We start from the raw sequence: 25,544 nt of genomic DNA on the forward strand, positions 1-25,544 counted from the left end.
TAATGCATTTCTTTTTAAATAAGCCCCCCTTTCCAATCTGATGACATTATTTAGTTTATTTTTAAGCTCTGACAATGTTGGTGGCATAGGATCCAACCAATGATATGCAAGTATCTTTCTTGCCTGATACAGGATGCGTGCTATTCCCAGGGCCACTGCAGAGTCCGGGTCAACCCCCTCCTCCCACAAATTCAACAAACATAGACGAGGTGACGGTCGTATTGTGATATGGTATACTTGGGCTATGAGTCCAAGGGTCTGCCTCCAGAAATCCCCAATGTGCCCGCACTCCCACATAACATGCATCAAGTGGGCATCATCCTGCCCACACCTAACACATTGTGTATTGGGCCTAAGTCCCATTTTAAATAATAAGCTGGGTGTTTTATATACCCTGTGAATGAGATATATTTGCGAAAGCCGCTGGCACTCAGAAACCGCCATTTTAGGGACCTGTTCTAGAATATCGGACCACTGGTCCTCCGTCAGGGGGCCAACGTCCCGTTCCCACTTATTCTTAGCAGCAGTCAGTGGATATGTCTCCAGATGGGCAGGTAATAATCTTTTATATAATTCAGAGATAAGTCCCCTAGAAGACTCAGATGTAAGTAGCATATGTAGTGTTTGATTATGTGTCACTATCACCGGATTTGTCCTTCTCTGTTTTTCCAATGCATGTCTTAGCTGTAAGTACTGATAAAAGAAGACGTGCGGGAGGTGAAATTCTGTTCTCAATTGTTCAAAACTCTTAAGAGTATTATTTTGCAAAATTTGTGACACCAGATAAATCCCTTTATCTTCCCATCTTCCGAACCCCACCAGCTTTTTGATCTCTTGCAAATCCGGATTTCGCCACAATGGCCACAATTCCGTAGGCCCATTTATCTTCAAAAGAGACTTACCCCTATCCCACACCTTGAAAATCATAGCCAACGTGGGGTATCGTGCCCCATTTATCTGCCGTCTTCCCACCTCCAACCGGCACCCTGGATATTTCCATACCGATCCTTCCCTCACAATATCACCACCATTGTCACACGCCCCGTCTCTACCCCAACCCTTAAGATGTTGCATCTGGGAGGCTATAAAGTATATGAATGGGTTTGGCACCGCCAATCCTCCCTCCTCCTTCCCTCGCTGCAGTATCTCCAAGCGAATCCTAGCCTGTTTTTTCTTCCAAATTAATTCCCGGAATAATGTATTTATTTTTGCAAAAAAGTCCCTACAGATCCACACCGGAGAATTATGTATCAAATATAATAATTGTGGCATCATTACCATTTTGATTAAGTTAGATCTACCAATATTCGACAACGGCAGGCGACACCAAGTATGTACTTTTGCTCTAAATCGCTGCAACAGGGGCTCCAGATTCAGAGCCCGAAAATCCTTCGGGGCAGGACTAACAATTATACCCAGATACCTAAACCTCCGAACTACAGGGACCGGTATCTGCAAATCTGAGAAATCCGCCGGGAGAGGGTCTATCGGCATTAAAGCTGATTTGGACCAATTAATCCGAAGACCAGACCTCAGCCCAAATTCTCGAATGACCTCCATTGCCGGCAAAATCGAGGAATGTACCTTATCTAAATATAGAAGTAAATCATCCGCGTACAATGATATCCTCAACTCCACAGTTCCACATCTGAATCCCATTATTTCTCTGGACTTCCGAATTGCAACTGCCAATGGCTCCACCGCAGTAGCAAATAGCAAGGGCGAGAGCGGGCACCCCTGTCTAGTACCTCTCCCAAGAGGAAAAGACTCAGAGACCCTGCCATTAGCCCCAACCTTCGCCACCGGCGAGCCATACAACAGCCTCACCCAATTTATAAATCTGTGTCCAAAGCCCATTTTCCGAAGTACCGCCCACAAAAAACCCCACTCCAAACTATCGAACGCCTTAGCGGCGTCTAAGGACAAAATTGCTCTTCCCCCCAACTCCCCAGAACTATGTTGAATCCCCAAGTATAGTTTCCTAAGGTTCATAGATGTGGCTCTGCCTGGGATAAATCCCGTCTGATCCTTCTGTATAACAGATGAGATAACTCGGGACATCCTATTGGCGAGTACCTTGGCCAATAATTTAACATCTGTTGATAATAGGGAAATCGGGCGATATGAATCCGGAACCTCTGGATCCTTTCCGGGCTTTAATATTAAAACTATCAAAGCTTCCCTCATAGATGGCGGGAGGACCCTCTGCCTTTCAGCCTCTTCAAATACCTTAAGTAGCTTAGGTAGCAGTAAGGGTGCATAGGTTTTGTAAAACTCGCCAGGCAGGCCATCCATTCCTGGAGCCTTTTCATTTTGCATCTGACCAAGCGCCTCCTCCAACAGGATGTCCCGATCCAATGAATCCCTATCGCTATCAGCCAATGCAGGGAGAGAGAGCGCATCCAGGTACTGCTCAATCTCAGTCTCCGTGAGACTGCAATCTGATGTGTATAGTCGCATATAATACCTCCTTATCTCACTCACTATGTCTGCACTGTCTGTCACAGGACCACCCGAGTCCGTTTTTAGCCTATTGATATATGAAGATCCGTCCTGTGCTCTAATGACCGTGGCCAATAAATGTCCTACTCCCTCCCCCTCTATAAAATATTTTTGTTTGAGGAAATAACGTTTATTTGCTGCCGCCGACATGAGGTTTTCCCTGAGCGACCCCTGTGCCTTCTCCAAAGCTTTTTTAGTTTCCTCTGTCGGGTTGAGTATCACCGCAGCCTCCGCAACAGACACCTCCTGGATCAGACTCTGGGTGTAGCGTCTATTTTGGCTTTTCCGTGTGCATATTTCTCTAATATATAAGCCCCTGACATAGGCTTTCATGGAATCCCAGACTATGTGTGATGATGCAGAGTACTCATTAAGTTGAAAATATTCTAGAATGGCATCATGCAAAGATCCCCCTATAAGCTGGATCCAGAAGGGATTAAGCTTCCAGATAGGTCTAGATAGGGTGAGGGGGTGTCCCCATGAAAGTGTGACATGTAGCGGCGAGTGATCAGATACACTTCTAGGCAGGTAGGCCACCCCTCGTACATATGGGGTCATGAGTGTATTCCCAATGGCCAGGTCTATCCGTGACATAGCGTGGTGGGAGCTAGAGTAGCAGGAAAACTGTCTGGCTGTGGGGTTTCGGACACGCCAAAGATCTACCATACCCAGCTCCACTAACGTTCTAGCAAATGAGGTTGAGGCTGCATCCTCTGATATGTTTCCCGAATGCAACTTATCCAAATAGGGATGCAAATATGTATTAAAATCTCCTATTAGAAGAGTCGGCGCAGGGGGAAAGGAACCCAAAATAGACAAGATTCTTTTTACTGGTTCGACTGAATAGGGCGGGGGGATGTATATGGCAACCAAAATAAATTGTATACCGTATAACGTGCAAAGCAAACATACAAATCTGCCCCCAGGGTCAACCACTGAATTAGTACATGAGAAGGGGATGGACCTGTGCACCAGCACACTGACACCCCGCGCATGGGTCGAGTACGTGGAATGATATTCATGTGAAACCCATCCCTTTCTTAGCCAATGAATATTATCTTTCACCATGTGGGTCTCAGACATACACAGGATAGCCGGGAGAAATTTCTGCATATTAGTAAATATAGCACATCTCTTATTTGCATCCCCGAGCCCCCTAACATTCCACGCTACAATATTAAGTGATATCGCCATAAGAGCAGACTAAAAAATGAGAAATCGGAACATACTCCACTCCCGAGGGAGAGAGGCAATCTCCACCATCCCTCAGTACAATGAATTGGGCGACACGGCTGACGCACATCACATCCCACAGAACAATTAGGGAATACAACAACAAACGAAAAAAACAAAGGAGGGAGAGGGAGCACTGCACACCAGTGCACAGCGCCCCTACCCCCAAACACAAGTGTAACTTGCACATTTCTCTCAAATAGAGAGAATCAGGGCTAGAAAACTCGCCCAGAGTCCATGCAGGGAGAAGGGTCCACAGCTTGTCACTGTAACGAGTGTCCACAGCAATCCGGTCAGCTCCCGCCCTGAATCCGAAATGGAATGAACAGTAGTAATTATACCAGCATAGCGTCCTAGACAAAAAGGAGTAACAACACCTGGTGGCGAAAAAAGGGAGAACTTCAAGTATTCTTCCTCCTCATGGACCTCTCATTAATATCCAGCCAGGACAGCGCCATTCCCGCCGTATCAAAAAAGTGCGTTTCTCCATTCGCATCAATCCGCAGTCTAGCAGGGTACATCATGGAATATGTCACCTGTAAGTCACGTAGGCGTTTTTTAATCTCAATAAATTGCGCCCTTTTACGCTGCACCTCCAGGGAAAAATCAGGGAAAATGGAGACTTTCCTCCCATTAATAGCAAGTTCCTTAATGTCTCTGGATCTGCGCAGGATAGCATCTCTATCTTTAAAGTGTAGGAGCTTAAGCAAGATGGGACGCGGGGGTGCTCCCGGCGGGGGGGGCACGCGTAGGGACCCTGTGTGCTCTCTCAATAGTAAAGAATGGGGACAAAACATCTTTACCAAAGGTGTCCATTAGCCATTTTTCAAAAAAGCCAAGTGAGTCAGTCCCCTCCGTCCTCTCCGGAACCCCCACCAGTCGCAGATTACTTCTACGGGAGCGGTTCTCTAAATCATCCACCTTGTTCAGCAGTATTGTAATATTTTGCGTGGCTTTTCCCAGCTCCCGTGTTATTGGTGGCAATTTATCCTCCGTCGCACCAACACGCTCCTCCAGTTCCCCCACCCTGGCAGTCACCCCTCGCAGCTCTTGTTTAATACAGGCCATGTCCTTGGTGACAATCTCCATTTGATTACTTAGAGTGGCCAGTGTGGTATTGCAGGAGTTAATTGCTGCGAGGATTTCTCCCAGTGTGGGCTCAGCAGTCACAGACTCCGGCTGCTCCCCATCCCCCACTCCTTCCTCCTCCAGCACAGGCCCCTGTGTCTGCACGTGTTGGGCTGAAGGGGGGCCCAGTTTACTCACTGTTCCCTCCCTGGAGAGATGATCCTCCAGCTCCACGCTGCATCCAGCGTCTGCCTCAGTCTGTGCACTGGGCGATCGAGCAGCAGCAGGAGGCACCCTTGCATATCGTTCCAGCCTGCCAGCAGCTCCCATCGCTCCACTACCAGCCGACTTGTTGTTTGCTGGTGCCATCCTGGATGTAGCAGAGGCGCGCCCCGGCGTCTCCTTATCTTTTTTACTGCTGCGGTTCGACATGGCCCAAGGATCCTCCGCTGTCTAAACGCCCAGGGAGATATTGCAGCCCTCCAGGTCAGTGGGACTCGTCAGCAGTGCCGGTAATCAGGATTTATTGTCGGATCCGGGCAGGAGCTCTCTCACTCCACGTCCTCCCTACATGAGGTCCAGGCCACGCCCCAATAACCTTTATTATATAGTATAAATAACGAGAATACCAATTAATTTTACCAATATTGCATCATTCCACCACCAAAAGATAAGATGGTCACCATAGGGAGGTGTCTGCCCCTATGCTGGCCTACTTGTCCTGCCTATCAGCAGAGGTTGGCACCCTAAAACCTGCGCAGTGGCGCCCCCGGTCCACGATTGCTTTCCCTGCTCACCTTATAGGGCCCTATTGTGGCAGGGGTGTGAATAGAGGTTAAACAAGTAGGTGAGAAAGCAGAGAGGTATCCGATTCCTTTACATTTAATATTACTTGATCCGTCTGGACTCCTTTCTCTAGGAAAAACTTTATTGATTTCTTGATTGTCTAACTACAACTTCTTATTCTTGGTTGTCTAAATAAGCTTTCTTATACTAGTTATTCTTCTAGATATGTCTGAATGATACTAACTATACTGCTTCCTAGTAATGGGAGTTAGATCCTATCACACAAATTAGCCTTCAGACTGCAGTGTAACCACCTGGGACCCACATATAGAGGTTGACAAAAAGTAACAAAAAAAAATAGAGAAAGGGCCTATCAAAAATTAAACACACTTATATACAAATTCACCTCCTATTAGGAGTATAAAAGATATAAAGATACGTCTAACCCCCCCCATAATTATATTCAGTCCTAAAAAGGTGAAGAGTGGGCTCACTCTTAATTTTTTAACACATTAGTGGAAGCTGCTTAATATCAAAAAATTACAATCTACAACTATGATTTAAAAGATAGAGGCTTTCATCCAATGGGACTACCATCCCCACCCCTTACATTCTTTCCCAATTTTACCTGAATCCATGTATCCCCTTCCCACCTCTTCTCCCATTCCTTCCCTGAATTCCTTTATTAAGAAAATTTGAATGTTGATTATATTGACTTGTATTCCGATAATATTTCTGTAACAGCATTCTTAAATATAGAATTTAAAAAATAAATAAAAATTACAATCAAACAGACATAATCAAAGATATCAATACAAAAAGGGTGGGGGAACAAGAGGTGCAATAGTGCCCTATCACTAGTGACACTACGATGTGAGTGGTGTAATGCAGTTCCACTCACCTATTCCGGTTGTGTGACCCACAACTGGCTTGAAGACATAACACAGTATCAGCTGCTGCAGGACCTCCACCGACCACTCCAAAGTGGAAAAACTGCCAGAGAATATGGGAAGCAAGATGTGCCACAGTCCGCGCTGCTGAATCCACAAAATCACCTGGGATGCAAGATGTAGTAACAAAGTACTGCTTTATTCCTTCCTACGCGTTTCGGCGCCCTTCCTGGCACCTTCCTCAGGGATATCCCTGAGGAAGGTGCCAGGAAGGGCGCCGAAACGCGTAGGGAAAGCCGTCGTGGACCGGGGGCGCCACTGCGCAGGTTCTAAGATGCCAACCTCCGCTGTTAGGCAGGACAAGTAGGCCAGCATAGGGGCAGACATCTCCCTGTGGTGATCATCTTATCTTTTGGTGGTGGTATGATGCAATATTGGTAAAATTTAATTGGTATTCTCGTTTTTTATACTATATAATAAAGGTTATTTGTTTTATGATATATGTAAGGGTTTACTGTGAGTTTGGTGTACTGGGGCGTCTGTCCTTGTGGGGTGCACTCATTTAGTCCCGCCTGACATATTATTATGGGCATCATTAATAGGCTGTAAGCCGAACACAGTGCATCACACGTACCTGAATGACTGACGTTCTATTCAAGTCTCATTTGTGTGCATTTTTTACTAGGCAGCCGGGGACCCTCCATGAATTGGTAGGTTTGTGAGTGGCTGATTTCATCAGTAGTTTTCACCTGTGCGCCCCAACCTTTATAATAGGGGTTGCCGCATCCTGTTTGTGCATTTGTGATCTGACTTGGTGTTGGTAAGGCTGATTTTTTTGTTTTCTGGTTTGCATCTTTAATGGCACGGGCATCTCTAATAGCCGTAGATGAATTCCTAATAGATACAGAGGCGTTTTTAGAAAAATCTTGAAATTGTAGTGTGAAACAGTTAAAATTAACAAAATGTGGTCTCTCTACAGAAGATCGACCGTTCTGGCCTTCAGCATGGTCACTCCACAGAACTGTGCTGTGCGCTCTCCTGTGGTTAAAGTGGAGGCTTTGCCTCTGCAGCATCAGAGGAGCACTGAAACTGATGTTTGCGCAGCGCCCACAAGCTCAATTGGATAGAACTTGCAAGGGCACTCTCATTGCCTAAGAAATAGCCCACCCGTTAAATTGTGGCTGGTAACCCAGGCAACAATCGATACAGTATAGCATTAAAAATCCTTCCATTCTTGAATTGAGCAGATGTTTATTTAGAGGTAAATTGAAAAGTTTTTTGCTATTACAAGCACTTTGCAAATGTACCCATTAAACAATGAGACAACAACATTAATGTTGGAAATGCTGTTTTAATTATGATTTATATAATTTGGGTTAGTATTAAGATTTTGCCATCCATTTTATTTTTTTTCTTTTTGAATACATAGTAAAGTTCAGGATTTTTTGTTATAATCAATGTTATTTTTACCTGTGTTCTGTTTCAGACTCTGAAGAGCCACATTTCACCAACTTGTCCAGTGTGGATGAAAACTTGGACTCAGAGGGCGACAAAGAGTCTTTTATTAGTGAATCCAAGCATATCTCGGTCAAAGGGACTCCTTGTACTCCAGGTCTTGATGAATATGTATTTAAAGATGATGAGGAGGAGGATGATGAGGAGGAGGAGGAGGATGATGATGACGATGCAGAATTTACTAAAATGCTGGAAGACAAGCGTTTAGTCAAGATCGATATGAAAAAGGAGACCCCTGAAGGAAGCGAAAACTTTTATTTAAGGAAAGAGAAGATTGATTTTCCAAAGCTGTATAAAAATCGGAAGCCAAAATCCTCTCGTCTTTTGTTTGCAAGCTCTGATAGTTCAGATGACGATTTGTTGCCTGAGAAAGTGGGACTAATATCAGAAAGTCTAAATTCTGAGGTCCGGCTTAAGAGAGAATTCAGTGTTTTCCAGGAGCAGAAGGAAAAGGGTAAAGTTAAGAGAAAACTGAAAAATCAAAGCAAGAACAAGGAGAACAAGGAATTAAAACAGGAACAAGATAAAAAAGAAAATGTGAAAGTGGTAAATTTAGTGATGAGCTCTGCTTTAGATTTATTAGACAGATCCAAAGATGAGGACTTATTTAGAATGTCTTTAAGTACCAATGATGAAGGGTCGTTACATTTATTACAGATCACTCCTGGCAAATCCCCTAAGCATGCATATGCATTTGTTGATAAGCAGTCTACACCTCTGAAACAAGAGAACACTAAAATGTGTGTTTCACCTCCTGATGGATCCGAGTCATCATTACAACCAGAGTTATTTCATGATGATCAGAGCCCTGAGTCTGAGTATGCACTGGAAAGTTCAAGCACCACATTTTCCAAGTATAAGGAAAAAAGTAAGCATCTTAAAGAAATTTTTACAGAGTATGGAGAAAGGTCTGTTACTAAGTGCAAAGATGATGACAAGAGTCCTTCATATGAGACACCAGAATGTATTGCAAAAAAGGCAGACAAAGAAGGCAAAGTACTAAAGAAGCACAAAGTAAAACATAAAGAAAGGGAAAAAGACAAACTAAAAAAAGAACCTGATGCAGAAAGAGAGAAAAGCAAACATAGAGAAAATAAAAATATTCAAAGAAATATTGAGTTTGATCGAGAATTTTGGAAAGAGAATTTTTTTAAAAGTGATGAAAATGATGATGAATTTTTGGTCACGGAATCCAAAAATTCACCACTGGAGAAAAAAGCCAAACAGGAAAAAACTACAATTGGAGATGAAAAAGCACAAGAGAATCATGACAGCAAGGAAAGTTCTAAGGAGGATCAGGAGGAAAATATAAAAAAGGAAAAAGATGGTAGTAATCTTTTTCTGGAGAAAGAAGCTGATATCTTTTCACCTACTGTGATTAGCAAGGATGATTCTTCCAACTTGGAAAGAGAAGCTGACACAGATAAAAAAGTCAAGGACAAAACTGATAAAAAGCTTTTATTTAAAGAAAAAGACATGGATAAACTGGATAAAAAAAGTTCAGATAAGGAGAAAAAAACAAAACAAGATCACAAATTTGATAGAGAGAAGTCTGAAATGCCCGAAAGCGCTGACAAATGCAAAATCCATTTACAGTCTATACAAAAAGAAAATGACAAAATTAAAAACTGCTCTTCCAGTAGAGAAAAGTCAAAAGATAAACTTGAGAAAAAGGGTGAGAGGATTGAAAAAGATAAGCATATTGGTGAACAGAAAGCTTTGTCAGATAAAAAATTGAAGCTATTTGATAAAGATCTGGAGACAAGTAAATTTGATAAAGGGAAACGTAGGGAGCGAGAATACAAAAAGAAGGAAAAATCTAAGGAGGGAGAGAATACCGCTGGGACTAGTGGGAAATATAATCAGGAGGACAGAAAGCAGAGTAGCAATGAAAACTGCAAAATCCTGCATGAACGAATGTCTGTAGTAAAGGAAAAGAACAAGGATGAACAACAAAAAATTACAGACTACAAAGAACGTGACAGGAAAGACAAAGAAAAGGACATTGATCGATACAAAGAAAGAGACAAACATAAAGACAAAACGCAAACAAATATATTAAAAATCAAACCTAGAGACTCCGAAACTGAGAAATATAAACCAAAATTACAATTAAAAGATTCTCGCCCTAAAGAAAAACGTCTGGTTAATGATGACCTTATGCAAACTAGTTTTGAGCGAATGTTGAGTCTCAAAGATCTAGAAATTGAACAGTGGCACAAAAAGCATAAAGAAAAAATAAAACAAAAGGAGAAAGAGAGGCTCAGACATCGGAACAGTGCAGAACTTGGTAAAGTAAAGGAGAAGGAAAAGCAAAGACAAACACAAACACCGTCTAAAAGCAAAGAGTTAATGAGATCTAAAAGTTCAGAAATGTCAGATGTCTGTACAAAAGAGAAGATATTGAAAGATGCTACAAGCTGCAGGTCACAGTCTGTCGATGGCAAGAATCTGATGCATACTGGAAAAAGTCTCTTAATTTTAGAGAATAATAATCTTGTCAGGTCTGAGGGTGAAAAAACTGGGCTCAGCTCCCGATCAATATCTATGATTTCAGTTACAAGTTCTGAGGATTCTTGTCATGCTACTGTGACTACTCCAAGACCTACAATTGAATACGATTCTGACTTTACACTTGAAGGTTCAGATTCTCAAATGTCATTCTCTCAATCGCCATTTTTGCCAAGTGCAAAGTCACCGGCTGTTCATGACCGAGAATTAGACAGCCTTCCTGAGTTGCCTGATCGTGTTAAACCAGCTTTGATAAATAGACTTCTACCAAATTATCTCAGGTCAGTCTCAGTTGAGGATAATAAGCTGACAATAGGTGAATGCAGGCCAGTTGTAGAAGTAAGGCGCTGCAGCATGCCTGCCACATTCGTAGAACATAAAAAGATGCCATTAACAGTATTGGAAAGTACTTTGCAGGAGTCGTCACCAACAGCCCTTTCCATGCCAAATAACTGCATGTCTCCTAAACCAGAAATATCGCCGTTATCTGAGAAAGATTTTCCCGTAACTTTGTCTAATTGCCATCCTAGCAGTAGAAAGTCTTTACCTTTTAGTAAGAATAATGCAGAATTGAATGCTTCAAAGCCAGAAACACTATCAGGTTCTGAAGGAACTCCTGCTCATGTTGCAGGAGATAGACCAAGCGGTCATACTGAAATGCCTTCAACTTTGCCAGAGAGTGAATCTGCTAAATTGGTTGGTTCTGAAAATGAGTCTCCTATCACTACTGAGGTTGATAAACAAGGAGCACAGGCTCCTTGCCCACCTAGGCCAGAAGACTTAACACTAGTAACACCTGAAGTTTGTATGTTGCCTTTTTCCACATCTTACCCTAATGTTACAAATGATCTTGCTTCTGAAACCCCAAATTCCCCCAAACCTACACAACTCAAAGAAAAACAGAACCTCATGAAAGAGCAGGATACATGTGCCAACACAAAATGTGTCAAAGGGCAAGATATATTTGAGGTTGATCCAAACCTTTCTCAAATGGAGAAGACTACAGAGTCCCCTGATCTATTCTTAGAAAATGCTAATCCAGTGGAAAAGACAAAAATTATGCTCTCGGACTGTCCTGTATTAAAAACACTAAACAAAGATGACACCCTGGGGGACACGCAAAGTAATGATGAGGTAAAAGAAAATATTTTGACAGATAAAACTGATGAAGAAAGTAAACCCATTTCTGAGCAAGTGGTACCTTCACTACCTGACAAAAGTCCTCTTGATTTGGGTAAAACATTCCAATCCGAAACCCCAAAAGACAATTCCCATTTTCCAGTCAACCGTTCCGTGCATTCAAGAGATATGACCCTGAAAAAGCCTGATCAAATACAGTGTGCGTCTGAAAATAATTCCCTTTCTGTTCAGGAAGAGATGCAGAAATTTAGTCAGTCTATCAAAATGGAAGTAGAGGAAAATACGGAACTGAAAACAGAACCACAAGAAATTCCACAGAGGATTACGAGAAACAGGGCAAATATGTTGGCCAATCAGAATAAGCAGATTCAGAATTCCTACTCTAACTCTTCAGAAAAGGAGGCCATTGAAACATCCATAGCGTTAAGAGGGAGGATTCGTTTATCTGAAGATGATGATGTACAAGTTCATCATCCACGGAAAAGGAAGATGTCACGTGTGCCCCAGCCTGGCCTTGTCAATCCTTCAATACAGCAAGCTAAGGAAAAGACGCAGCAGTCCCTAGCAGCTGTTGTAGATTCTCTGAAGCTCGATGATATTCAACCATATCAGTCTGAAAGGGCAAATCCGTACTTTGAGTATCTCCATATAAGAAAGAAGGTAGAAGAGAGACGCAAGATGTTGTGTAGTGTAATCCCTCAGGCACCTCAGTACTACGATGAGTATGTGACCTTTAATGGTTCATATCTGCTTGATGGAAACCCCTTCAGCAAGCTGTGCATACCTACGGTAAGCCTTTTTGTGAACACACTACTTTTGTTAATCTATTTATAGGGCACTTAAAGAGTTGACAAGATTTTCCTTAAGGATAAGTAAACCCAAAATGTCCATCAATGAAATTAAACTGAATTGCTAACTCTGACAAGTAGTCTAAAAGGTATGACTAGAGGGATGCAGTAGATACGCATAAAATTAAATTTTACCCAGCAGGTCAGTTGTTGGAATATGCCAAAGGGAATCGGTCAGTAAGATCAACCCCCTTTAAGCCGTCCATATAGGTATGCATGTCATAGAAAGTTGAATAAAATGATTCCTTGATATCTGCGATCCGATGTTTTATTCCAAAGAAATCCACGTTTTTCTTAGATATTAACAAATCGTTTACATAGGTGCCGGCGACTGATCTCCCTGAGAATCTAATCTGCCTCCAGAGCTTAATTTAAATGAAAGGGAGAGTTACCAGTGTGAGTCATGTAAGGACTAACAGTCCGCTGTCATAATTACACACAGTTCTACAGTGAGATCTGAGCGACTGCGGTGTTTGGTAATTAACCTATACCACTTACTGACCGCTGCTGTGACTTGGAGAAAGCGTGAGCTTGCTACTGCACTTGATCACAGGCACCTGACCTATTCATATTCTAAAAATGTAATTGCAAAATGCTAACCTCCCTAGAAAAAATATGGTTTTGCTAATTAACCGCATTCCCACCTGGAGTGTATCCATACCTCCCTATGACCAGGGTCTTATTCACCTGGGACGTATGGATACTTCACGGCGATTTTGCGCAATTCCTCAATTGCTGGCTTTTGTTCATTCTGCCTTACAAAAATCAGAATAGAAAGCGATCAAAAAATGTAATGTCTGAAAATGCTACCAATAAAAGTCAAATCGTCCCACAAAAAACTCTCAAAATATGGTGATGCAAAAACTAGTTTTTGCACTAAAAAGCATTTTTTCTTTTGTGCGACAGCAGCCAAACATAAAAACCTGTTATAAATCTGTAATCCCAGTTATTGCAATTCTTCACCTGCTGTTATGTTTATTCTGCTTCCCAAAGATCGCAGTAAGGCTAGGCGCACAATTATCCTGTGCTTTGCTCTGGGCGCTTACACAGTTTCCGTGTAAATCTCTGAAATACGTGATTCAGACGAAATCTCTGGCGGAAGATTCCCTAGGATGCAGATTGGAGGCACTGTGGAAGCTGTCTGACCTGTGATCCGGTAGTGTCCGTCTTTTTAGGATTGCATAAAAGTGCAGTCTCGGTCTTCTGCTCCTTTGAAAAGGACACCGCCAGACTGAGTCCAGAGTAACTCTGCTGCCTCATTATAGTAAATGGATCCGTCGGGGGTTTCATCTGAATCATGTCACTCAGAGATTTAGATGGAAACCCCAAAGTAAGTGCTCAGCGTAGAGCGCTGGATAAATGTGATCCCCAATGTTATGTAAAATGTTCCCAATAAAAGCTTCAGCTCAATCCACAAAAAAAGCAAGTCCCCACTCAGGTCTCTCATCTGTTAATGGAAATATAGGGTGCTTCCACGTTACTGGTAGCACAAAGGCTCAGGAAAAGCTAAATGGCTCATCACCCGCCAAAAGAAACTCAGCAAATTCTCCGCTCTCAAATCCAAATGCCCCCCTCCCTTCTGAGCCCCACATTGTACCTAAACCACATATAGCATCCACGTTTGGCATTTTTGTGGTGATGAGAGCTCTCCTAACTTACGAGTGCATGTCTCCAAAAACACGGGCTGGGCATAAAGTACTGTTCACTACAATGGCAGTTTGCAATTTTCACAGTGCAACATCCACTGCTGCTTGTTTCTAGAAAACACCCATGGAGTCAAAATTGTCACTACATCTGTAGATAAATTCCCATAGGGGTATAATTTCCAAAATGGGATCACTTGAGGGGGGATTCCGCTCTTCTAGAAATTGGGGGCTCTGAATATGGAGTCCGCAAACTCTTCTAGGAAAATCTGCGCTCCAGGCAGCAAATGGCACCCTGCCCTCCAGAGTCTTGCCGTATGGCTAAGCAGTACTGTACAGCCACATATGGGGGGTATTGCCATGTTCAGTAGAAATAGTGGGACAAATTATGGTGCCACATTTACCCACTACTTATGTGAAAATATAAAATCTGGGGCTAAAACAATATTTTGGTAAAATTGGTTATTTCTCCTACGCCTTATTGGGGGACACAGGACCATGGGTGTTATGCTGCTTGCCACTAGGTGGGCACTAAGTGAACACAGAAAAAAATTAACTCCTCCTCTGCAGTATACACCCTCTCGCTGGCTGAGATTTTCCCAGTTCTTGCTTAGTGTCTGTAGGAGGCACTTGGGTCTGGCTTCAGACCCAATCGTTTTGGTTTTTTTTTTAAATTTTTTGGAATTTTTTTCTGTAAATTTTTATTTGTTAATTAACGGAGTGAGAGGGTGACGGACTCCTTTTCAAGGGTCCGCTCTCCCCCGAACCAACAACAGGCGAGAAACTCGGAGTATACCTCCCAGTACCCTCTTCTGCGACGACTGGGGAATACCTGATTCTCTGGGCCGATAGTTCCTTCACTGTCCCGATCTCTCCACAGCGAAAAATTGCAAGCTCATGGAGCGTCTCACACGACAGAGACCTCACCTGATGTCCTGCTTTAGCCCTATGGCCTCTCCATCCCCCTGCCTATAAGCAGGATGGATTGAGGTATACTCCTTTAAGCACTCCTTTGGCTCTGCTGCATCGCCTGGGAGGATGACATCTGAAACGGAGGTACGGGGTCGGGTCCTGGTCCCTGGGAGAAGCGTTGCACTGGGCCAGTCGCTGTATATCGGCGCCCCGTCGTGATCCCTCGTTTTTTTACTTTCAATCGGCGCTAAGCGCTGGCAGGCCCAGAAATTGTCCCCGGCTTTTCAGCCAGACTAGGCCTCAATTTACATGTCCACGCCCACCGTTGGGTACGCCACTCACGTCTTTGGCGCTTCTCGCTCTGAACGAGAAGCGCCCTGTTCGTCTCGGGGGCCATGTCTTTTACCTCAAGCCCGCTCTGCGACGGCTGCGGGGGAGCGCGCTGACTGACAGCACCTAGCGCCGCTGCAGGGCCACCGATATTTCTCCTGGGGATACAGCATCAGGACCGTGGGTAAGCTGCATCTGCCTTAGAAAGAAAGCTTAACCCCCCTTCTCTGCACATTCACATTATCTGCAGCCCAGGCTCTGCCTGTAACCCTTTGGGGGCACTATGTCTCAATCTAAGGAAGCCAAAAGGGCTACCAAGAAACTGCGTTCTTTACCTCTTGTGCCACTTGCAAGACTGCCTTGCCCAGTGCCCAAACTACTCCATTATGCACGGATTGCGACCCGGCTTGTGCTCAAACTCCATCCGCTGCCGCTGCTACCGTGCCCTCTGAGTTTAGTCCCCCTGAGTGGGCTGCCTCCCTGTCACGGTCTGTGGAGTCACTGACCAAGGCTATAGACTCTCTCTGGGACTCCTTTAAGTCAGAACGTGTCTTTGCCGACCGCGCAGGGCTCTGGCGACTGCCAGGAACCGTCCACCGGCAGGGGCTGTACTGTCAAGGGATGGTCAGGTCTCTAGAAAGCGGACCCATGATGCATCCCCTGATGCCGCTCGCGCTTCGGCATCTGCAAGTTCTGTTTCTCGCTCTCTCCTAATGTTCGCAGCGAACATGACTCTGAATACGAGTCTGACACTTCATTACCTCAGGACTCCCCTAATGAACAAGAATCGCTTGACTCTCTTATAGAGTCAGTCAACAAGATTCTGAGATTGGACGAGGAAAATATTTCCGCTCCGGAACACGTGTCCTTTTAAGAAGACTAAACGTGTGCGCAGGGTATTTGCCAGCTATCCTGAGTTTAAGGGCATTGTCCAGAGACATAGGGTCCGGCCAGATAAATAGTTCTCAGGTCAAAAGCCTATTGAGGCTAAATACCCTTTTGCTCCAGATCTAATGAAGGATTGGTTACAATCTCCTTCTGTGGTTCCTCCTATATCGCGTCTTTCTTCCAAAACGCTCCTATCGGTTTCTGACGGTTCTTCAGTCAAAAACCCCTCTGACCGTCAAATTGACTACCTTGCTTGCTCAGTTTTTGAGGCTTCAGGAGCGGCGCTCTTTCCATCTTTCACAGCGACTTGGGTGGCTAATGCTATGGCCGCTTGGGCAGAGGTGTTAGTCACAGCCATTCAGGATAGCAACCTTCCTCTGGAGGCAGCCAGCCTCGCCAGTCAGATAGTTCACGCAGGAGACTTTGCAGTTGACGCTTCTTTAGATGCCGCCAATTGCGCTGCACAGGCAACCGCAAATGCAGTCTCCATTAGAAGGGACCTATGGCTCCGCGACTGGAGGGCAGATTCCGCTTCCAAAAGATCGTTGTCTTCTCTGCCTTATCAAACTAATCGCCTATTTTGAGAGAAACTGGATCAGCTCTTTTCTGAAACTACCAGGGGGAAGAGTAAATTCCTTCCCCAACAAAGGCCCGTCCAGCCGTTTCGGAATCAACAGCTGTCTCGTTTTGCAACAATTCCAGTTGGTCCTCCAAAACCTTCTCCTCTGGATCAGGTCGGACCTCGCGTGGAGACAAAGATTCTCAGGTCTCATGCAGACCTAACCACACCTGAAAACCCAGGCCAAGGGCATCTGGAACGAAGCCAGATCCCATAGATCCTCTACACAATGACTTGTTGCGGTGTCTGGCAGACACCGACAAAGTAGGCGGTCGTCTACTTTCGTTCAGTCAGGTCTGGCTCGCGGTCATCCACGACGAGTGGGTCAGAGAGCTGGTGTCCTCCGGATACAAAATAGTTTCCCCCCCCCCCCCCCCAATACATTTTTTCCGGTCTTCACCCCCCAAAACAAAGACAACAGCTTTCCTTCAGGCCGTTCATGCGCTGCAAAGGGACAGTCATTCCTGTCCCTCAAACGTAAGGTTCAAGGGTTTTTACTCAAATCTTTTTGTGGTTCCGAAAAAGGACGGAACGATGCGGCCCATACTGGACCTCAAGCTGGTGAATCAGTTGTCAGGGTACGGCGATTCAGAATGGAATCTCTCCGTTCAGTCGTCGCCTCCATGGAAAGAGGAGAGTTCCTAGCATCCATCGATATCAAGGATGCTTACCTTCACATCCCAATTTTTCCTTCCCACCAACAGTTCCTGCGCTTCGCAGTTCGCGAGGAACACTTCCAGTTCGTTGCCTTGCCATTCGTGCTCGCCACCACCCCCAGAGTCTTTACCAAGGTCATGGCGGCTGTCATTGACATTCTTCACGCTCGGGGAGTGGTGGTACTTCCGTATCTGGACGACCTACTGATCAAAGGCCCATCCCTTCCAGCCTGCGAGGAATCTGTAGGTATCACAGTGAATACACTTTCTCGCCTGGGTTGGAAGATAAACTTCAAAAAGTCTTCTCCAGCCCCGGCTCAGCAGATTTCCTTTCTGGGAATGATCTTGGACACGTCCCGCGGGTTGGTCATTCTCCCTCCAGAAAAGGCCCGAGCCTTACAACAGGGAGCATGGAGTCTATCCCGACCAGTTCCTCACTCCATACGTTTCAGCAAGGGGATTCCCGGAAAGATGGTAGCATCGATAGAAGCGGTCCCAATCGCACAGTTCCATCTCCGCCCTTTGCAACATGCGCTGCTGTTGGCTTGGGCAAGAACCCGTTCTCCCTAGACCGTCAGTTCCTTCTGTCCCTGTGGGTCAGATAGACCCTCAGGTGGTGGACACAGAAATCCTCCCTGAATCAAGGAAAGTCCTTTCTCCCAGTACGTTGGTTGATGGTGACCACCGACGCAAGTCTTCTTCGCTGGGGTGCGGTTTTCCGCCACCACACGGCACAGGGTCGTTGGTCCATTCGAGAGTCACACTTCCCCATCAACATCTTGGACATACGAGCGATCAAGCTAGCCCTACTGAGTTTCCACCATCTCGAAGGTTACCCCATCAGGATCCATTCCGACAACGCCACGTCTGTGGCGTATGTCAACCGTCGGGGGTACCCGCAGCAGGATGGCCATGCACGAAGTGAGTCACATCCTCCATTGGGCCGAGACCAACCATTCTCCCATCTCGGCGATCCACATCCCGGAGGTAGAAAATTGGGCGGCGGATTTTCTCAGTCGCCAGTGCCTTGCTTCAGGCGAGTGGTATTTTCTTCCGGAAGTCTTCCAGCACATTTGCCGTCGCTGGGGGACTCCGGATGTGAATCTTATGGCCTCAAGACTAAACACCAAAGTTCCCACGTTCATTGCCCGATCGCGTGATCCATGCACCATCGGAGCAGACGTCCTAGTTTTTCGACTCCCGTATATTTTTCCCCCTTTTTCCTTTGCTTCCAAGGGTCATCAAGAAAATCAGAGCCGAGGGGGGGTACCAGTGATCCTAGTCGCGCCGGGTTGGCCGCGCCGGGCATTGTATGCAGAACTAGTCCAACTAGTCGCCGACGTTCCCTGGCGACTTCCAGATCGCATGGATCTACTCTCACAGGGCCCGATTTACCACCAGAACTCCGAGGCCCTATCTTTGACGGCGTGGCCGTTGAATCCTGGATTTTAGCACAAGCTGGTTTCTCTCACGAGGTGATCTCCAACATGATTAGAGCTAAGAAGCCCGTGTCCATGCGCATTTATCACCGCACCTGGAAAACCTTCTCGTGATGCAGGGACCATGGTCGATCCCCTCTGGTGGTCTCCATTCCTTCCATATTGTAATTCCTGCAATCCGGATTATAGTCAGGTCTCGCGCTTAGCGCGCTCAAAGGACAAGTTTCAGCTTTGTCAGTTCTATTCCAACTCAAAATTGTCACCAGATTACAGGTGAAGACGTGGTGAAGACGTTCATTCAAGGAGTTTTCCATGTGGCGCGCCTCCCTATAAAGGCCGTTGGACTCATGGGATCTTAACTTGGTCCTCGGAGCCTTACAGGAAGCCCCTTTCGAACCACTGCAGGACGTATCACTAACTTTGCTTTCTTGGAAGGTGGTTTTCCTAGTGGTGATTACATCAATCAGACGAGTTTCGGAGTTGGCGGCCCTGTCCTGCCGTCCTTCATTCCTGAATTTTCATCAGGACAAGGCAGTTTTGAGGACACCCCTGTCTTCTCTGCCCAAAGTCGTGTCTTTTCATCTCAATGAGGAGATTGTTTTGCCTTCATTCTGTCCGGCACCAGTCCATCGTATCGACAAGGCCCTCCACACCCTGGATGTGGTTAGGGCTCTTAGACGGTACATCTCGCGGATGGCTCCATTCCGCAAGTCAGATGCCCTGTTCGTGCTTCCAGAGGGACATAGGAAGGGTCTAGCCGCCTCAAAAGCCATACTAGCCAAGTGGATTTGCTCGGCTATTCAGGAATCCTACTGTGTCAGGGGCACACCTGTCCCAGCAGGGATTACGGCACATTCTACTCCATCAGTGGGCGCCTCTTGGGCCATTCGGCACCAGCCGTCAGCAGAACGGGTCTGCAAGGCTGCGACTTGGTCCAGCTTGCATACTTTCACAAAACATTACCAAATTCACTCTCAGGCCTCTGCAGATGCAGCTCTTGGCAGGCGCATTCTGCAATCGGCAGTACCACAGCGGTAAGTTAGTGGTACACGGGGTATTAGAAGTTGTGCTGCTCCCCACCCAGGGACTGCTTTAGGACATCCCATGGTCTTGTGTCCCCCAATGAGGGGTAAGAGAAATAGGGATTTTTGTGTGTACTCGCCGTAAAATCCTTTTCTCCGAGCCAATCATTGGGGGTCACAGCACCCACCCTGTTAGCCTATTGGCTTGTTGTCTCGGTCTTAGGTTTTGACATAGTTTATTGTTCTTTGTTTAATACTCCTACTGCTTTTTCACCGAACTAGGAAAATCTCAGCCAGCAAGAGGGTGTATACTGCAGAGGAGGAGTTAATTTTTTTTCTGTGTTCACTTAGTGTCCTCCTTGTGGCAAGCAGCATAACACCCATGGTCCTGTGTCCCCCAATGATTGGCTCGGAGAAAAGGATTTTATGGTGAGTACAGACAAAAATCCCTATTTTTTTTCTTCACAGCCCAAGGGTATAAAATTCTGTGACACCTGTGCATTCAGTATGATCACTGCACCTCTAGATGAATTTGTGGTGTAGTTTGTAAAATGGAGTCACGTATGGGGTCTCTGTTGTTCCCACGAACCATAATCTCTGTTGTTCCCACGAACCATAACAGTAAAATTTGCACTAGACTATGTTGCTCCTTCCCTTCTGAGCTTTGCAATGTGCCTGAAAAATATTTCCCAATTTACATGAAAAAGTGGAACTCATTTTGTTGTAAAAAAAAAATTCTATAGGCCCTTAGAAAAGTTAAAAACTTGAGGCTAAAATCTCATTTTAGTTGTAAAAAATGTAATTTATTTGTCACTGCTCAATGGTATAAAATTCTGTGAGGCACATGTGGTGTCAATATAATCACTGCACCCCTAGATGAATTCATTGGGGAGTGTAGTTTGTAAAATGGGGTCACTTATGGGGGATTCTGTTGTTCTGGCACCTCAAGGGGCTTTGCCAATGTGACATAGAACCCTCAAGCCATTCCAGCAAAATATGAACTCCAATATGACGCCTCTTCCCTTTTGAGTTTTGCACTGTGCCTCAAAAGTAGTATTTCCCCACCTATTCGGTATTGGCGTACTCAGGAGAAATTGCACAACAAATTGTATGGTGCAATTTCTCTTGTTACCCTTATGAAAATGGGGCTAAAATAACACATTTTTGTTTTGAAAATGTAATTTTATTTTCATAGCTCAAAATTATAAACTTCTGTGAAGCACCTTCGGGGTTCAAGGTGCTCACTACACATCTAAATACATTCCTTGAGGGGTTTAGTTTCAAAATGGGGTCACTTGTGGGGGGTTTCCATTGTTTAGGAACATCAGGAGCTCTCCAAACAGGACATGGCATCCGCTAATGATTCCAGGAAATCTTCATTCAAAAAGTCATATGACGCTCCTTCCCTTCCGAGCTCTTCTATGAGCCCAAACAGTAGTTTTCACCTTCGTATGGGGTATCTGCGTGCTCAGGAGAAATTGCACTACAAATTTTATGGTGCAAATTCTCCTATTGCCCTTATCAAAATGCTAAATTTGGGACTTAATTTTTTTTTTTTTGGGGGGAAAATTTTTTTTGTTTTCTTTAATGGCTCAACGTTATAAACTTCTGTGATGCACAGTTATGACTTCATAAAGTGACAGGTGTCAAAACTGTAAAAATTGGCCTGGTCATTAACATGCAAACCACCTTGAGGTGTAAAGGATTTAAGTGTTTAGAGATTTTTTTTATGGCAACATTTTTTTTTACATTCCTGGAGAACCCCTTTTACCGCAGATTTTTGCTATATAATCTGTGAGTGTAGTATACAGCACTCGACACTGATTCCAGGGATGTCACTTATTAGGCTATGTGCAGCTGTTCAATACAAAGTGTTTTATCGGCAGGAGGCTATCACTGCCAAACTACATCTGGCATGCAGAGCAGACCAGCTAATCTGTGTAAGGCTGAATTCACACGTAGCATTTTTTCGCGCTTCTGCGGAAGTTTTAAGCGCGCAATTTTGCCGCGAAAAATAAGCATCCCATGCATTCCTATGGGATTCCGCGATGCTGTGCTAATGCTGCGTTTTTTTCCCCGGCGGAATCGCTTTGCGGTAAAAAAACGCAGCATGCTCATTAATTTAGCGGAATCGCAGCGATCCCGCACCCATAGGAATACATTGTTCTGCTTACTTTCCGCATGTGGCTGTGCACACCATGCAAAAAGTAAGCAAACATTTGCGGATCGTACCCACAGTCCGGAGGCGAGGAGACTGTCCTCCAGGCTCTGGGTACCATATCCCTGTAAAAAATAGAATTAAAATAAAAACTATTGTTATTCTTACCTTCCGGCGTCCCGCGCAGCCTTACCGCCGTTCTCCACGCTCCCGATCCCAGTAATCCTTTGCGAGAATGACCGCGATGACGTCCGTTCTCATGGGATCGCGACATCTCGCGGTCATTAGCGATGACGTCGGAGCGGACGCCATCGCGGTCATTCTCGCAAAGGATTACTGGGATCGGGAGCGTGGAGAGAGGCAGGAAGGCTGCGCGGGACGCCGGAAGGTAAGAATAACAATATTTTTTTTTTTTTTTTTTTACATCCTATCTTTTACTACTGATGCTGCATAGACAGCATCAGTAGTAAAAAGTTGGTCACACTCGTCAAACGCGGTTTGACGAGTGTGACCAACCTGTCAATCAGTTTTCCAAGCAATGCTACAGATCGCTTGGAAAACGCTAGCATTCTGCAAGCTAATTACGCTTGCAAAACACTAGTTTAAAATGCAATTTTCCCGCGGAATGGAATCCAGAATTCTCACGGTGATTTCCGCGAGAGTTCCGCTACGTGTGAACGTAGCCTAACCCCACTCCCACCTCTTATTGGCAGCTTGCAAGAGAGCTTTGCTACATCTACATTAGCCAAAACAGGTATTCTATATGAAAACTGCAGCACACCTCCCTGTTAATCAGGCTTTCTTGCTGTTATTCTGTGCTCAGATTACATAGCAAAAACATGCTGACATATTCCCTTTAGCACCTTCCTGACATGGCCATTTTTTTTCCTCTTCTTTCCAAGAGCCATAACTTTTAATCTTTTGTCCACATGTGTATATATAATGGCTTATTTTTTTGTATATGTACTTTGGAATTACACCATTCATTTTACCATATAGTGTACTATAAAATTAAGAAAAGAAACCTCCAAGTGCAGTGAAATTGCCAATAAAGAAAACTTCAATTCTGACATAAAGATTTTTTTTTTATTACTTACACTGTGGTTAAAATGACCTGGCAATATGATTCTTCTCATCAGCACAACTAATGTCGAAGACAAACTTGTCCACATTTTTAAATTTTAGTGGTGAAAAAATTCAGACATTTTTTCGTTTTTGCGTGTTTTTTTTTTCTCCCTTTATTCCAAGAGCCATAGCAAAGTAGAAATGGAAAAAAAAAACAAAACAATTCTGCAATTGATTTGTGTTTTTTATTCAGTGTGTTAATTTTGTGGTAAAAATGACGCTGCAATATGATTCCTCCAGGTCAGTACACTTACGGTGATACTAACCATGCAAGCATAGCTTTTCTTTTATTTACCGTAAGTAGTGAAAACAAATCTGAAATTTCTAGAGAAAAAATCTGCATGTGACTCCATTTTCCTAGAACTGTAAAGTTATTTCAATTTTTCAGAGTATGGAGCTGTGTGAGGTCTTATTATTTTTTTTTTTTTTTTTTTTTTTATTGACATCATTTTGGGGTAATTACAATGTTTTGATTGCCTCTTGTTGCATTGATTCCTGTTTCAGAAGCTGAAAAAAATGTAATTCTGGCATTGTTTAAATTTTATTTTTTTCTCATTGCGCCATTTACTGAAGGGATTCATTTGTTCTATTTTGATCAGGGTTTTTTACAAACACAGCGATACTAAATATATTGGTTGTTTTTATTTCTAATGGGGGGAGGCTAATGATTTGAACTTTAAAAAAAAAGAGTTTTTTTTAATTTAAAAGCTTTTTCTTTTTTACTTTTCACTATTTCATAGTCCCTTTTGCATGATAAATGTAACCTCCTGCATTGCAGAACTGAGTAAATTATTTTTCAGACTATAAGAAGCACTTTTTTTTTGCTCAAGAAATGTGGCGGAAAATAGGGGGTGCGTATTATTGTCCGGATGTAACAGCTCTTGCTGAGGTGGGGCAGTGGCGGAGCAGCGGGTTGCAGGAGGCTGCAGCTAACTCCTGTGCCCGCTGCTAAAGAGAAATGAATACTCACTGCATTTCACACCTATGGGCGTGGAGGGCAACATTCAGTTCTCTTTAATAGCATCCTGGTATGATTTGCCCACATCCCTGTACTGGTATGCATGGCCCCATCAGAAAAACATTAAAAAAAAAAATAAATAAAATTACACTTGCCTTCCCCCGCTCCCTTGTGGCGTCTTGTTCCAGCAGCTGCTTTATGCCAGTAAGCAGGGATGTCATGCGCTTCTTACAAGCCGAGGACAGCTGCCGGAATACTCACTGCTCACCACGCCGGGACTGTGCATGGAGGGCAGAGTATTGATTGCTCACTCTTTAATAGCATGTAGTGTCAGCCGCTGGCTTCCTGCAGCTGCCATGCGGTCATGTGTGCCCACTACTTAAGAGAAATTAATATTCACTGCGCTCTGTTCCCATAGGCGTGGAATGCGGTCAATATTCATTCCCTTTAGTAGCGAGGACACGTGGCCACTGGCAGTTGCAGCTACTGGGCGCTACAATGGAAGATTTGCAATTTTTTTTTCTAGAAAACTCCCATGGAGTCAAAATCGTTCCTGCACTTGTAGATAAATCCCCAGAAGGGTGTAATTTCCAAAATGGCGTCACTTGAGGGGGGATTCTGCTCTTCTGGCACTTAGGGGCTCTGTGTATGGAGTCCGCAAACTATTCCACAAGAATTTCTCAAATTGCGTTCCTTCCCTCCCGAATCACGCTGTGTGGCTAAGCAGTACTGTACAGCCACGTATGGGGTATTGCCAGGTTAAGCAGAATTGAGACACATTTTGGTGCAATTTTTATGATTTTCCCCCTTGTGAAATTGAAGGCTAAACAATTTATTTTCTGGTAAAAATGTAATTTTTTTTCTTCACTTCCCAATGGTATAAAATTCTGTGAAACGCTCGTGGTATCAATATGATCACTGCACCCCTAGATGAATTCATTGAGAGGTGTAGTTTGTAAAATAGGGTCCCTTATGGGAGGATCTGCTGTTCTGGAACCTCAGGGGCTCTGCCTCAGATCATTGCAGTAAAATGTTCACGACTATATGGCCCTTCTGAATTTTGCTCTGTGCCTCAATAGTAGTTTTCAACCACTTATGGGGTATTGATATACTGAGGTGAAACTGTGTAACAAATTGCAGTTTGTTTTGAAAATTACAAACTTGGGGTCAGTAACATTTTAATGGAAAACATAGGAATATTTTGTTTACTCAGCCTAATGTTATACAAGTTTGTGAATCGCCTGAGGGTTAAAAATACTCACTATTTCCCTAGATGAATTCCTTGATAGGTGTATTTAACA

At 44.3% G+C, this 25,544-nt stretch overlaps 1 protein-coding gene across 6 annotated transcripts in view; it reads left to right on the plus strand.

Annotated features, from left to right (window-relative positions):
- Nucleotides 1–25,544, plus strand: part of ANKRD12 (ankyrin repeat domain 12) — a 178,687-nt gene that overhangs the window by 141,759 nt on the left and 11,384 nt on the right. For 5 of the 6 annotated variants that reach the window (XM_073550954.1, XM_073550953.1, XM_073550952.1 and 2 more), the window contains 2 exons: nt 7,966–12,434; nt 20,354–20,431. In XM_073550954.1, the coding sequence (XP_073407055.1) occupies nt 7,966–12,434; nt 20,354–20,431 (4,547 nt within the window). The remainder of the gene's footprint in view (nt 1–7,965; nt 12,435–20,353; nt 20,432–25,544) is intronic. The other variant, XM_073550955.1, reaches the window with a different exon arrangement.

This window comes from Dendrobates tinctorius, unplaced genomic scaffold (genome assembly GCF_039654945.1).
Source record: "Dendrobates tinctorius isolate UK_male_01 unplaced genomic scaffold, ASM3965494v1 ptg000171l, whole genome shotgun sequence".
Classification (NCBI taxonomy): Eukaryota; Metazoa; Chordata; class Amphibia; order Anura; family Dendrobatidae; genus Dendrobates; species Dendrobates tinctorius.